This window comes from Pyxicephalus adspersus, chromosome 10, assembly GCF_032062135.1.
Source record: "Pyxicephalus adspersus chromosome 10, UCB_Pads_2.0, whole genome shotgun sequence".
Taxonomy (NCBI): Eukaryota; Metazoa; Chordata; class Amphibia; order Anura; family Pyxicephalidae; genus Pyxicephalus; species Pyxicephalus adspersus.
In genome coordinates this window covers 5864199-5879515 of record NC_092867.1, presented here as the reverse complement: position 1 = coordinate 5879515, position 15317 = coordinate 5864199, and the positions used below count along the sequence as shown (strand labels likewise).

At 39.5% G+C, this 15317-nt stretch overlaps 1 protein-coding gene across 1 annotated transcript in view; it reads left to right on the top strand.

Moving 5' to 3' along the window:
* The window catches only part of LOC140339410 (ephrin type-B receptor 5-like), a 35459-nt gene that overhangs the window by 10968 nt on the left and 9174 nt on the right, over positions 1–15317 (top strand). Inside the window, exons 2-9 of the mRNA XM_072424111.1 lie at positions 2118–2276; positions 2772–3104; positions 6250–6374; positions 8448–8607; positions 9627–9744; positions 10866–10921; positions 11292–11411; positions 14832–15079. Coding sequence (XP_072280212.1) covers positions 2118–2276; positions 2772–3104; positions 6250–6374; positions 8448–8607; positions 9627–9744; positions 10866–10921; positions 11292–11411; positions 14832–15079 — 1319 coding nt within the window. The remainder of the gene's footprint in view (positions 1–2117; positions 2277–2771; positions 3105–6249; positions 6375–8447; positions 8608–9626; positions 9745–10865; positions 10922–11291; positions 11412–14831; positions 15080–15317) is intronic.

Sequence of the window (15317 nt, the reverse complement as noted above, 5' to 3'; positions counted from 1 at the left end):
TAAATGATTTCCTTAGCATGTTGTTAGAGGACAACATTTCTAGCTGTTTGGATGTATTTAGCTAATTCAAACTGAAAGTTCATCTGGGCATTAGAAATGTTGGTTGCAGTTGAGCTATTTTTGATTTTTAGCATCCTAAAAAAATTCCATTTAAGACTATCCTGTGAAAAAACTGACAACTTAGCTGTTTGATTTGTCTGTAAAACAAGCAGTGTTATCATCCTGTTAAAGGAAATGGAAAAAAATCAACAGGTAATAAAAAATGACATGCAGGAACTCAGAATCCGCTGCTAACAGATTGCATCGTATCATATCCTGTCACTTTTGAATGTGTCCTGAAAATCATTAAAACGTGCCCATACCTAATGCTTATTACAGATTAATCCTAACTAGCATTAATTATTGGTAGTCTCGTTTTGCACACAACCTTGTTTCTGCTTCCAGAATGAGAGATTGTTGAATTACAAGATAGCTTTTTTAGCATTTGGCGTGTGCTGTTCCCTACGGTCACTCCTGTTTATTCATGCAGAACGGCCATGTCTATGAATACAGAGAGAGATGCCCTGCTTGCAGAAACGTGGCTGAAGAAGCCCTAATTAGGGTTGAAGCAACATGGGAATCCAGGGAGCCGTGTTTTAGCACTTATACACAATTCACACACATGTACATTACATTTACATGGCCCCTTTTTCTCACGCATGACGGGGCACATCGACAGTGAACCCATCAAGGAGTAGGAAACACAATGGAATTCCAGCCATTTCCGAGCAAACAATGGCAGATATGTGTGATGTCACTTCCACCATGAAGAAGAATACATATTTATGGTTATTATTGGTGGTATTGGCACTTCAGTTAATAAAAGGAGTTCCCTTTAATAAAAGGATTCTAGATTAATAGGAACCTGTATCCAGAACATTCATTAAAATGCATATTCTAAACAAGAAGTAGGAACTGTTTAAAAGAAACCCTCATTGACCTCTGTGTCTATCAACATTAAGGAGGGATATGTTTCCAAATCTCACTTTATTTTGCACTCAGCCAACCACTCCAATCTATTTTCTCTTGATATTTGCCCAGTTGGAGGTGCCGAAACATGGTAAAGAAAGGTTCGATATTCTGCCTACTGTAGGGTTGGGTTGAGGTGAAGCATAGGTCAGATAGAGGCCTGTAAAAGGACTTGCTCAATTATTGTACACAAGGTATAACTTGTTTGGTATTCTTTAAAGAGGACCTAAAATAAAATGTTTACCTTACGTAAAAAAGTAGACAGCCGTTTTATATAAGGTAAACATTAGTTTCTTTTATTGAGGGAAGGGTGTTTAAAACTCTAGTTTTTAAATAAGGGTAAAACCCCCATTTCTGTCTTTATCGCTGTGGCAGAGTCTCCCATGATACATATGTTATGGATCCCAGGAGGCTTCTGGCTGCTACTTTTAAAATCGGGCATGCGCAGAAAGAGTTTTCCCTTAAGGGAAAAAAATGCCAATCTCATGGATGCGACGAAAAAAAAAGGCAAAGAAAATGGTGGTGCACAGCACTTCCTTCTCACCGGAATAAAGGAGGATACCAGGACACACGGGACACGAGGGATCCAGGGGGATCAATACATCTGCAAAAGTAAAGGTGAAGTTTTTAATTTTTTTTTTGCTTTAACAACACGTACAAAATCTCTTTTTTTGCAATTTGTTGCTTGTTGCCAATTTGCATGCATTTAGATTGGAGGACATTTACATGTTCGTACAATGCCTAAACGTCTTTTTTTTTTTAATTAAGACATCTTAACAGCCTGCCAGCCCAATTTAAACAGACAGCTGATGTTTTTAAGCTGCTAGAAACAAATTGGAACTTTAGTTTTATTAATATACTATGCTTGAGATCTTTGAGATGGAATTACTGCACATTACAAGCAGCTCAATAGATCAGTAAAAGTTGTTTTCCCTGCAATGATCAAATGGCAACATTGTAAATATATATATATATATATATACTTAGGGAATTTCATTTTTTCAAGAAAGATCCAGTCCATATATGGTTGAATGTATTTTCAAAAACTCATCCAAAATCGACAATATATTATTTATCGACATATTAAGTGGTGTTCTGTTTTGTTACAGCATGCATGCCCGGAACATACAACCCACCTGATGCTTCAACAGATCGCTGCCATCCCTGCCCAAGTAATAGCAACTCCACAACTTCTGGGGCAATTACCTGTACATGTAACAAGGGATTTTACCGCACCCCTGAGGAGACCCCGAATTCTCCCTGCACAGGTGAGTGACACCTAAGTACAGGAATAAACTGCAGCTTTGTATTATTGATAAACTCTAGATTATGGAGGAATCCATTGTCTGCTTTGTCAACATACCTTTAAAAAGTTTTGCGAGACAAAATCCTTTTTTTTGGGGGGTAGAATAGCCAAAGGCTGAAGCCTCTTAGTTTTCTGTGTCTCTGTTGGACGCCTGTCCTCTTATTCTTGTCAATATATTAGCAAGATAGGAAGTGAAATATATTTTTTAAGAAAATATCTACCTGCTATCCTGATAGAGAGATTGTTCCCAAAATATTAAGCAAATATGATGGTCCATCAGACAATGTCCTATGTGGTGGCCTGGAGGACCTAAAGGGACAAAAGAGGATAGTGTGGACACACACTGTGTTACACACTGTAGATATTCAGAACAAGTGTATTATGTATTTATTTTTTATACAGATTATTGGAGCTGCTTCTGTTTGCTGTTAAAAAAGTTAAATAACCTCTATTTCAGGGCCCCCTTCGGCACCTTGGGATTTGAATTACGAAGTGATGGGTCCTGGAGCTGTGTCCCTGACCTGGAGGACACCTAAGGACCTAGGAGGTCGGAAGGAAGTCATGTATTCAGTGGCTTGTAAAGAGTGTATGAGTGGACGCTGCCTCCGGTGCGGGGATGGAGTGATGTTCAGACCTGGTCAGGTGGACCTCACCCAGACACGTGTCCATCTCAGCGGGCTCCTTCCAGGAGTGGCCTACACCATGGAGGTCCAGTCAATGAATAAGGTGTCAGAAATGAGCCCTGAACAACCAAGACATGGCTCCCTGAACCTCAGCATCAGCCAGTCAGGTAAGTTTATTAATTTTATCAGCTCGGTGCAGACAGGAGGTTGCCATTATAGCTTTGTAACTAATTGAGTAAAGCAAAGCTAACAGGAGGCTTTCTGGTCAATTTGCTCTGGTCTCTGATGAATCTGTTGAGTTGAGTGGTGCATTTAGGGGTACAATGATCCATGTTACCTGATCAATTTTCAATCAGGGAAATATTATTCAAATCAAGCTTGTATCTAAGAGCATATGCCATGCACTAGCTCATTTAATTTCAGCTGAACTCAGACAGACAGTGGGAACAGGTGTTCCCGAATGGCTTCAACAGTGGGCAGCTTGCCAGTGATTTGGCTGCCCCAACCAGTGTGCTGGTTATTAAGGTGGAACTAAATTTCTAAAACAGAATATTGGGAACTGGCAGCTCTTATTCATTATGTTCCTTTCTGTTTGCAATGCATAGGATTTAGGTCATGTTGACCTGGTCAGTAAAGGTGGTCAAAGACCCCAATCCAGAAGAAGACTAGGTGAAGATATATGCACCAACTATGGAGCAAGAAGAGGTGACTTTAATTCCACGTTAATAAACATTTTAACGTGCTTTAAGGTTTTATAGTACTGGACCCTTTACTATTGCCCTCATTTATTTCCCTTGAGGCTACCAATGAGATGCTACAACTAGAATAGTTAGTTTGGTGGTTAGGAAGCACTGAAAACTGAACACCTGTCTGAATTAAGCCTGATACAACTGGCAAGGACCAGTAATCTGCAATATCTTAGATTTTTATATTTGGATTTAGCCACATTTCAATAACTTGTTCTTTATTTTGGGAATAGGGGGATGAGGAGGTATTGCCTTCACAACAAATTTGGCACGATACAAAACATTTACTGTCTCTCCAGCTTTCTTTGTTTATTGGTTACTGATCCTTCATCATTATGGGATTCCTGAATTACTTCTGCTCACTTGGGCCGAGGGGCGAGAATTTCTCCATGCGAAGCTGAGAGTTTCTACACATGATTCCCAGCAGTGCCCGGGTTATGTTTTCACTAATGTGATGCTGTGCAGCCAGAATCATGTTGTTGGATGAACTTTGGATATTTATAGAAAAAAGCACTTACAGTTTATTAAAAAATCAGCTTTGGTAATTGTCCATATAGTAACAACGGAGAGCAGTGATGACTAGAATCATCTACTGTTCCTTTATTGGCTAATCACAGCTAGTGACCATACTGGATCGCTCAGCTATTAATAAATAAATTATATAAGTGTAATAAAAAAGAAGCAACAAAAGAAGAGGGCTTAAATGGCTAAAGGGAATGTGTATTTTGGCAATTAACCATTAATGTAAAAAAAATGAGCAATTCTATATTACAGTTCTGTGATTATTTTAACAACTAAGTGTTCATAAAAATAAGATGACTGTTATGCCAGCTATCTATGGTTTGTGGGTTGGCTTGTTTTTTCACACTCCTATTTCAGCTTAGAAACAGTGTATTCATGAAGATAGTTATATTGGCTGCATATAAGGTCTCAGCCCCGACGCGTTTTGCCCTATAGACTTCTTCAGGGTATTAGGAGAACCGTATAACACGCTACTTGGAGTGTTGGACAGGATTTAAATGAAGTTGAAGGACTTGCCAGAAAATCTGGACAGTTGTACAGCAAAAGTGGATTCCAAGAGGAAGAGAGGAATTCAGAAACTGGAGTAATCATAACATCTTCCAAGGTATTTCAGGAAAGCAAATTGAAGAGCAAAGGCAGCAGCCTCGAGTACTTTGATATTGACAACCGCTCGTGTTTATTATAATGGTTCTTTGCCAAAATATACTTTCTCAAATTACAAAACCTTAAGGCTTTTAAATGTATTTCAAAATAAATTGGTATTGTTAAAAAATATTTTCCAACACACAGCTGACCTGCTAATGATCTAAAATCCCAGTCTAAGAGCCTGATTTTTTAAAGACACTTTCTTGAGTTAACCTAGTTGATTCAGCAAATTTGGACTGGATCTGGTCCAGGATTGAAAACATTTACTAACAAATAGAAAATTACTTTTTGGAAATCCATTTCAGGTTTGCTGGATCAGCCAACTTCACTAATAAAAGTTTATCTTTCCTAAAGCTGAACTCTGGGTACAAAGATTTTCATTGTATTATATCTCTTAATAGCCACTAAGGATACAAATTACCTTGGTGTGCATGAAATACCTTTGCAAACCCAAAAATTACCTTGACAGTGACACCATCACTGTGCTAAACATAGACATTGCAGAGAGCAGAGGTGTAGGAAAGGCCTAAACGTCCCATCTGCAACAGACAGCTTGTAGAAAACTTTAGTGTGCAGAAACAAGACCAATCTTCGTGCTCAAGAAGAGGGTCACGCTATAATAATCTAAAATGTCTAAACAAGGACCTTTATGGTGGATTCTCCAGCCTAATTTAGGGATATTAGACTATGGTAGGAATATGGCTGTGGCATATGTTAGAACTATAAAATATGTAATATTAAATTAAGTGTGATTAGGTTTCAATCTACCTGATTATTCTATAATTTTTGTTAAATTTTGAGTCAAAAATTTTTTTTTATTTTTTTTTATTTTTATGTATCAGATTAATAGCCCATTGAAAATATTCAAAACAACTTTAGAAATTACACTAACATGGAAGAGCTCCTAGGATCCCTTTGTGATTGGTTTAAATCCAAACTTTGATTCATTTTTTTGGGTCAATTTACTGTTTTTATTTTATTTTTTATCATGTTGCTGCAATCTTTTGGCTTTTAGCTGTGCCTTCCTCCCTGGTCTCTCTCTCCCCCCAAGCCCTGCACTCTAACTGTATTTGTCTTTGTGACGCTTTCTCTGTATCCTACGTGAGGGTCTCACAAGAGGCGGTGATGCGGTGACCCAAATTCAAAGTGACAGCTTCGGCCAAGCGTCGCCCTCCCCGAGGTCACATGTCACAGCGCGGAGCACGGTGTGCTGTGTGTTTGCATTCTCGCTGTTTTTGTGATACACGGAAAAATATGTTCCAGCTCAAATATTTTTTACTCTGCTTTTTTAGATTTTTTTAATCTCTCGTACCTTTCTACGTCTCGTCCTTCTGTTTCTTTCACTCTCTCTGCTTTCAGTCCTGCTGTCTCAGAGGTGTCATTTTTTTTTCACTTTTAGTGCCATCTGCTGTGCCCATAATACACCAGGTCAGCCGGTCCACACAGAGTATCACCTTATCCTGGCCTGAACCGGAACAACCGAACGGCAAGGTCCTCGACTATCAGCTGCGCTACCGTGAAAAGGTAGCGGCGACAAGTGCCTCCCGGCTTCATTAGCACACGAATGTAATGAACCCAATGCAGCACACTGACATCTGCTACCAGTAACATCTGCCTACACAAAAGCTGTGTGTAGCCCTCGGGCCAGTTAGGCAATTGCCTACGGCTTGCACTGTACAAAGGGGCATCATATGGTATTTTAACATTTACTCTTTCTATCCCATTTTACATGTTATGTATATAAACCACGTATAGGCCATTCATCTTCAAATATTTTGTACTTATAGTGGACCTCTTCTCGGTAATCAAGTAGAATTACTAAAAAGGACTAAAGAAAAGTTATAAAAGGGTAGGTAGGTACTTTGTCAAGTGGTTCTTACCAAAGGGGCTGCTCATGTGGCTAAATGCCCAAACATTCAGAGCTGTTCTCATAGATACACTTGATGATTTCAAACCTTTATACAATGATGTTAATGTTGGGTACTCTGCCTAGGGCCCCTAGCATTCCTCATGTACCACGGCTTTGCCAAAAGAGGCATCCTACCATGTTGTGTATGTTTAGGATCCAACCAAATAAATCCACCTAATAAATCAGTTCTCTACACGTGACAACTTACATAGCCCTGCCATGGTACAGGGAATTTACTAGAGTGCTACCCTCATGACAACTGCCACTCTACGTATTAATATGTGATACGCTTACCTTCATTTGAAAACACTTTAAGTATATGGACATCTGACACATTTATAACCTTGTTGGACATCCTATTCCAAAACTATGGATATTATTATGGTCTTATTGTTCTAGAAAGGCTTTCCAAATGTGCTTGTAGTGTGTATCTAAAGTCATGTACTAATGTTGGATAAGCTTGCAATTGATGTTCAAATTCACCCTAAAAGTTTTTTTAGTAGGGTTGAGGTCAGGGTTCTGTGCAGGACACTGGAGTTCCTTTACACCGAACTAGTGACATCATGACATTATAGAGCTGGCTTTGTACACAAACCAAGTTTGAAAGTGTGCCATTATCTAAAATACTCATGCATGGTAAAGGATTTTCAGTAACCCTCACTAGAGGGGTGTCCAACAGAGATAAGTTTGGGGCTGCCTGCTATATTGGGTTTGCCTGGTATATTGGGTTTGCAATGACCCAGGATTTGTCAACTTCCCAGGAAGATTGAGGAGCTTGCTTGTGGACACAATCCATGCAAAGTTGCTAGTTTCCATACACTTTTAATCATATATTGAGTTTGATAATCAGACATTAATTATGCTGTTGGCTACAAATTGGGTGTACTAGTCCCCCAATCATGTAGATGACATGATTTTAGAGATATATTGGATGTGATGGTCAGGTGTTCACATTATTTTGATAATATGTGGGGTGTGATGGTCAGGTGTCTACATGACATTGGCCATATATTGAATGTGATGGTTGTGTATTTACATGATTTTCACCATATTTTGGGTGTGATAGTCCAGTGTCTACATTGCTTTTTGGCAATACAGTATATTGGATGTAGAGGTGAGATTTGGGTCATATATTGGATATGATGGTCAGGTTTTTTGCCATGTACAAGGTGTGATAGTCAGATATCCATATGGTTTTGTTAATATATCCAATGGTCCCAAGTCCACATGACTTTGCCTATATATTAGGTATGATAATTAGGTGTCCACACACTTTCGGAAATATATTAGATGTGACTGTTGAGTGTTCACATGCCATTTGGCCATGTATTGGGTGTGATGATCAGGCATCCCCATGCTCTTGCCCACCACATGCTTACCTATATATTGGTTGTGATAGTCAGGTGTATTTTGGCAATACAGTAGATTGGATGTGATGGTCATGTATTCAAAAGCTTTTGGCCATATATAAGGTGTGATTGTCAGGAGTATGAAATATGGGGCATAAATGATGGTCAGGTTTTCACCAGGTTAGGTATGGTGGTCGGGGTCTACATGCTTTTGGTCATACAATCAAAACAACTGCTTAAAAACTTATAAAGCTTTAAAAATATAAATAAAATTGACCTCAAACATTTTAGTTTATCCTTATAATGGTTCATGTGATTAATGGTTCTCTTTCCATCCAGGCAGATGAAGGGGAGTCCCTGTATATGATCAGTGAAACCAATACAGCCACAGTTGGCGGTCTAAACCCCGGAGCGATTTATGCCTTCCAGGTGAGAGCCAGGACAGAACGTGGCTACGGGGCCTTTAGTGGAAACATGTACTTCCAGACTCTGCTGGGAGGTAAGTGTCCCCATGCCTCTGAGGTTATCTATACTCTGCTGAATAATGCACGATTCCTCATTACAGGCCTTAACAATACAGCCCAAAGCTCAGTGATACGCAAAGACAAGGGAAGCAATTAGCGGAAGAAGCTGAGTTCCACGACGAGGGATGTATACACAACTCTGACATTTACCGGCTGCGAGATCACTACTCTTGTCAGTTTGTATCTCTCTTAACGGTGAAGTCAACACAATGTGAACCGTATCCAAATAAGTCATAGATGTTAAGCAAAGAGAGCAATGTTCACCGAACAGTGGCAGAAGTCATATATTATGTAATCAAAGTCAAAGGGGCCTCTACTCGCTATGTAAATACTGTTGACAGCTGCACATGGAGTATTTGAGATTTTTGTTTTTCTTGAAGGATCATGCCATTCTTCCTTGAATCTTTTTACAATTAAAGAGACCCTGTCCGCTTTTAAAGAAATCTAAATGTCAGGTCCTTCTAACAGAAGAGGGTTAAACAAACATTTGGTGGCCCATGGCTTTCTTCTGTTCCAGCTCTGCAGCCTCCTTCTGACTCTTGAACATTCAACACTTTCAGAAGTGTTGGATATTGGAATCTCACATAATGGCCTGGTTCCAACCCCTGCATCACTAAGGATATAACATATATTCCCATTGCTTACCAAACCAGAATTGACCATATTGTCAGTAGTTCTGTAACAATAAGGAAGAAAAGACTTGTGTAAGATATAACATCAACACATCAACAAGCTCTTGATCCAAGCAAAGTTTCAATTTATTTGTGTGCCCAACAGTTCCGGACTACTAATGACCCCTTTTGGTTATCATCAGATGAAGGAGCCAAGCATGGTCACAAAATGCTGCCATTCCATGAAATGAATTCACTAAATTGAAGCTTTGCTTCAAAAAATAACTTGTTGGTGTGCTGGTGACATATCGTACTCAAGTCTATGTCCCTATAAAATACAACAATATCCTTCTTGGTGTTTTCATACCATTATTATCTTGTAGGTAGTGGACAATCAGAACTATCCCAAGACAAGCTACCTCTTATTGTTGGATCTTGCCTGGGTGCATTGGCCTTCTTGGGAATCTCCATCATGCTCATCCTTATCCTTCTCTTCAAGAGGTCAGTACAAGACATAAATGCTTTTTTTGACATTGTGGTTAATCTAGAAAGGGTAGACTTGGTTCAGACAGACAACTGTGAAAGGTGCAGTTCCTTCTTTTCAACTAATCAGTTGCCTAGAACCTCCTTGGCAAATGTTCCTGGTGGTTGTTTGGCATTGGTGTTTGCCTAAACTTGTTGTGAAGACAAAACCAGCAGCCAGTGTGCCATATGAGAATAGCAGATCTAACATGGCATTCAATGGAAGAACTCCCTGATGTTTACACCTATAGGTATTGATTAAAGTGTAGGGGAGTGCTCCCATTGGCTGGAGTTGATTGGGAAGCATATCCATTAAACAAAAAATAGACATTTCTAATCAATGTTTAATCAACATACTAATCAAATATTAATAGAGTATGCCCTAAATTGTAGTAGATTTGATGTCTTACATCTGGCATTCAGTGAAACATTCACTGCCTATTAAACACATGGACCTGGAAGGTTCTCCATCAGGTAATGTTTTAGTGAATGCTGGATTTCCTGCTTTATAAGTCAAGCCTGGTAGAGTTTTCGTTAATGACCCCATCAGTGTAGCCTTGCTCCTTCATTGGTACGCTGGGGATGGATCAGTGACCACGCTGTATTGCTTAGCTACAGTAGATAACAGTGTGGTCACCAGATGCAGCAGTGCAGTGGTGATGATGGTGAATGTTTCATAAGACTGGCAGAGCAGAATAACAGAACTTTGTGGCAGGAAAGATAATTCACCTAAAAGAAAGATTACTCACCTGAACGTGGGGTTTTAAGGGCCATATATATACTGTGCCAATATATCATGAATGATTGCCTAGGTGTGTACCTGTCCCAAAAATGTTTCACTTGTGACAGTAAACATAAATATTTTATTACTTATTGTTGTCTCTAAATGTATAACATTTTTTACTGTAATTTTTTTAAATAAACATTATTTAATAAACTTGTCTGAGGTTTGGCATATTAAAATAATAATAATAATAAAAACAAGCTTCACCCAACTTGAAAGTTTGATTTGACCTACCTGCCAAAACATACAGTACACCTAATTATTACTACTGCATCCCCAAAATGACAATGTTACATTTATGATTATTTTTTTTCAGTAAAAGAAGAGAAACTCCATATACTGACAGGCTGCAACATTATATCAGTTCAAGAGGTGAGTCCTAAATTAAATTGTTAGCCGTTGATCATTTGTTGTTCTAGCATTGGAAGCTTTGTTCTAGAAATTCTTGATTGGATTTGGCTGAACAATGGCCAACCATATCTTCCTTTTTTCTTTAATTCTTTATTTCTTCATCTATGCATCTAAGGACAAAACATTATTATTATTTTTTGGAGGTGGAAGAGCTTTATTTTTCACCCATAAGCAAAAAATCCAATAAGAATCCCCCTCACCATCTATAAACCCGTATTTATTCCTCCTCATTAGGCACTTACACAGCCAGATTAATACTGGTGGGAGTCAGCTTAGTATAAAAAATGAATAAACACACAGCACACTTAATGGTTGTTGTTTTCACCTTCAGGTTTAGGGGTGAAATATTACATTGATCCTTCGACCTATGAGGACCCCACTGAGGCTGTGCGAGAGTTTGCTCGGGAAATTGATGTATCCTTTGTGAAGATTGAGGAGGTGACAGGGACAGGTATGGGACCCCACCAATAGTAGAATGTGTATAAGGCACTAACGTTTATAATTTTGCATCATTTTAGCATGCCTTAAGTGCTATTTTGTGTGTCTTAAAGGGTATGGTAACCCAAGAATGAACTCTTTTTTATTTTCCCACCTTTGATCTGTTATATGTATTGATTATTTTTATTTGATAAGTGCAATACAGTACCTGTTGGTTTTGCCAGAAGTCATGTGATCTGATAACTGCCTGTACTCTTTGCATGTGCATAAGGAGGAAGTATGAAGGGGAGGAGGTAAGTAGGGGGTTATAGAGATGGATGAGTTATCATGGATGAGTGAGGAAATGAGAAGGGGTTATAGAAATGAGGGAGAGGCGATGAGAGGTAATGAGGATGAGGAAGGGTTATAGAGATGAGGGCCAGGATATTGGGGGAAGTTATACGAATGAGGAGGAGTTATAGGGATGAGTGAGGAGATGAGAAGAGGTTATAGAGATAAGGGAGAGGTGATGGGAGGTAATGAGGATAAGGAAGCATTATAGAGATGAGGGGGAGGATATTGGGGGAAGTTATATGAATTAGGAGGAGTTATAGGGATGAGTGAGGAGATGAGAAGAGGTTATAGAGATAAGGGAGAGGTGATAGGAGGTAATGAGGATAAGGAAGCGTTATAGAGATGAGGGGGAGGATATTGGGGGAAGTTATATGAATGAGGAGGAGTTAGAGGGATGAGTGAGGAGATGAGAAGAGGTTATAGAGATAAGGGAGAGGTGATGGGAGGTAATGAGGATGAGGAAGCATTATAGAGATGAGGGGGAGGATATTGGGGGAAGTTATATGAATGAGGAGAAGTTAAAGTGAGGAGATGAGAAGGGGTTAAAGAGATGCAGGAGAGGCAATCGGGGTTATGAGGATGAAAAAGATGAGATGAGCGGGGGATAAGAGGGTTAGAGAGCTACAAGGGGAGAAGATTATGAAGGGTTATAGGAATGAAGAAAGGTTATTGAGATGAAAGAGAGGATATGAGGAAAGCTTATATAAATGAGGAGGAGTTATAGGGATGAATAAGGAGGAGATGAGGAGGAGTCAAAGAGACGGAGGGTGAAGAGGGAGTTAAAGAGATAAGGGGGAGGAGATTAGGAAGAGATATGGGAGGGGGGGTGAGAAGTAAGGGGATGAGATTAGGAAGGAATATATGGATGAAGAAAGGTTATAGAGAGAAGGGGGAGGAAATTAGGGATTTATAAAGAATTACGAATGATTATAGCGATTGTGGGGAGATAAGGGGGTGATAAGACATTATGAGGAATTATAGGGATGTGGAGAAGGATGAATGAGGAGGAGATAAGGAGGGGTTATAGAAATGCAGGGGAGGAGATGGAGGATATAGAGATGGGCAAAGGGCTATAGATGAGGGGCAGGAGATGATGAGGGGTTATAAATATGAGAAGGGGGGTAAATGAAGATGTTTATGGTAAGGTGTGAAAACGAGAGCACTAACACTTATCCTGAGCCTTGTCACATGTTGCATTAGGACACATTTCATTTAAAACGCATGTGGTAAGAAGCAGCAGTCATTTGTCACTGGGATAAATATCCTCTTTAGAAGATTTTACTCTTTGTTCTGGTGACAACAATAAAACTTCAGTATAACTTTCCTATCACTTTGTATAATCAGCAGTGGTGAATCTTTCCAGCATTCACCCTTTAATGTGCACCTTTTCAGCGTACCGAAACATTTATGATTTGCTATTAAAGAAGCCATTTGTCAGATTTGCCCTCTCTTCTTAACATTCCGTTTGATAATTAGCATTAATCTCAATCCCTAAATTTTGTCTGTGGCGGGGAAGATGGCTTCTCATGTGGAAAAAATTGCCCGTTATGTTAAAACGTGTTAAAAATTTGTCCTGACGTTTTCCTTGTAATGAGATGAAGATACGATGAGATGAATATTTCCAAGGACCCCGAAGGCATTTTATGAGAAATACGCCATGATTTTTTCTGTTTCATTGAACAAAATGCAGAAGGGGAAACCAAAATTATTTATTCCTGAACAGAGGCCTTAAATACCCACATAATATGCAAAAGCTCCATCTGCCCCACCCCCACCCACAATAAATCTACTTTTTTATAGGAGTATTATATTGTACATGTACATGGTACTATCCACAGCATGTGTTTGATATCTATACAGATAGAAGTATTACAAGGAAATAAATTAATGGATTACTTTATAACTATTTTTTACTAGATTCAATATTTTTCACCCAACATTTTACACATTTTCCTATTGAATTCAATGAAAAAAATACCTAAAAGTCACGTGAATCTTGTGTGAAAACACCTATACATAGACCCTTTAGTTTTGGGGTTAAGTGGCAGATGTAGCCAAAAGTGGGACCCTGTAAGCAATTGATTTAGGTCCCCTTCAGAACTGACTTGGAACCCCTGTGGGAGCACTTTGTTGCTGAGGAGGGTACAGGACCCCTGTGCAGCTGCACAATTTTTACCTTTCTATGTGTGCCCCTGATCTTGGGTGTAGGGGCTTACCATAGGGCCCATTTTTAGCATCCTAATAGAGTAAGACAAAGCAGGTGCGTTGGAATAACTTGGAATAACTTTCAGGTCTTGAAAACCTTGGAATAACTTTCAGGTCTTCAAAAATCATTGCTTAAACCATTTTTCGAGGGATAATTTGGGAAATTATTTGGCCACCCTTAATTGGTGGCCAGTGGAAACAATGTCCTCCTACAGCGGTGGCCTAGAAAACCGTCTTTAACAACACCTAAAAATTTTAGAGGCATGCCGATCTACCAAAGTGACGTGGATCCCAGAACAATGCAGGCATCATCAATTATGAAGTCAGTCCACCACATTTGGAAGAACCCCTAGCAACCTGGACTGTAGGATATCATGGAACCCTGGTTACCTTAATCTGATGAACATCCCGTGCATGAACACTTCACATAGATCTAATTGGGCCCTAAGACCAAGTTATGCAGTTAACTTTAGGATTACTTTTAGGACCCATCGGTGTTGGGCTACATTGGGCAGCGTCACCCAGTTGTGATCAAGAACAAGGAAATTTGCCTTATGTTCTATTGCATCAATTCACAACAATGTGCTGCATTGGTTTGCAAAAAAAAAAAAGCAAAAATAAGATAAAGAAACCCCAGGAGAATATTAATGCCACCCCCACCTGACACAATCTATATAACATTATATCTACAATATGGAGGTAAAATGAGCAGGAAGTGTTGTGTAGTCCAACGGTTTCAATGCTTCTCCTTCGTAGATATAGTATAGCAAGTCAGCATTTGACACTCTACAACAGGAAGTGAGTTGCTGACTGGATCACATGGTATAAAAAAGTGAAAACTGAAAGAACAATGTTAGAGGATACTTCAAAAATATTTTAATATTGTCTTCTCCAGGAGACTTTGGTGATGTGTGTCGTGGACGCCTCTGTCTTCCTGGAAAACGAGAAATAGCCGTGTGTATCCGCACACTGCGCTCAGGGAGTGGGGACAAGGAGCGTGGGGAGTTCCTCAGTGAAGCAAGCATCATGGGACAATTTGATCACCCCAATGTTGTGCGCCTTGAAGGGGCGGTGACCCGCAGTCGCCCTATAATGATCCTTACAGAGTACATGGAGAATGGGGCACTGGATGCATATCTTCGAGTAAGTGTGAAGGGGAAGGTTTGTAGCATGGTCGTATACAAAAACTAATGTTAAAGTATGACCCCCCCCCAACCTCCTGCCTATAATGCATGAACACATAAATGGAAACCCTAATCGACTTATCTTTGCTGAAGCTGAAGAAACCTGTGCATTGGGGCCAATGGTGGCTGGTTGTGTATAACTAGATGCCTAGGGATCTGATTAGATGTGCAGCTGAAGAAGAATGCCATTTATCATA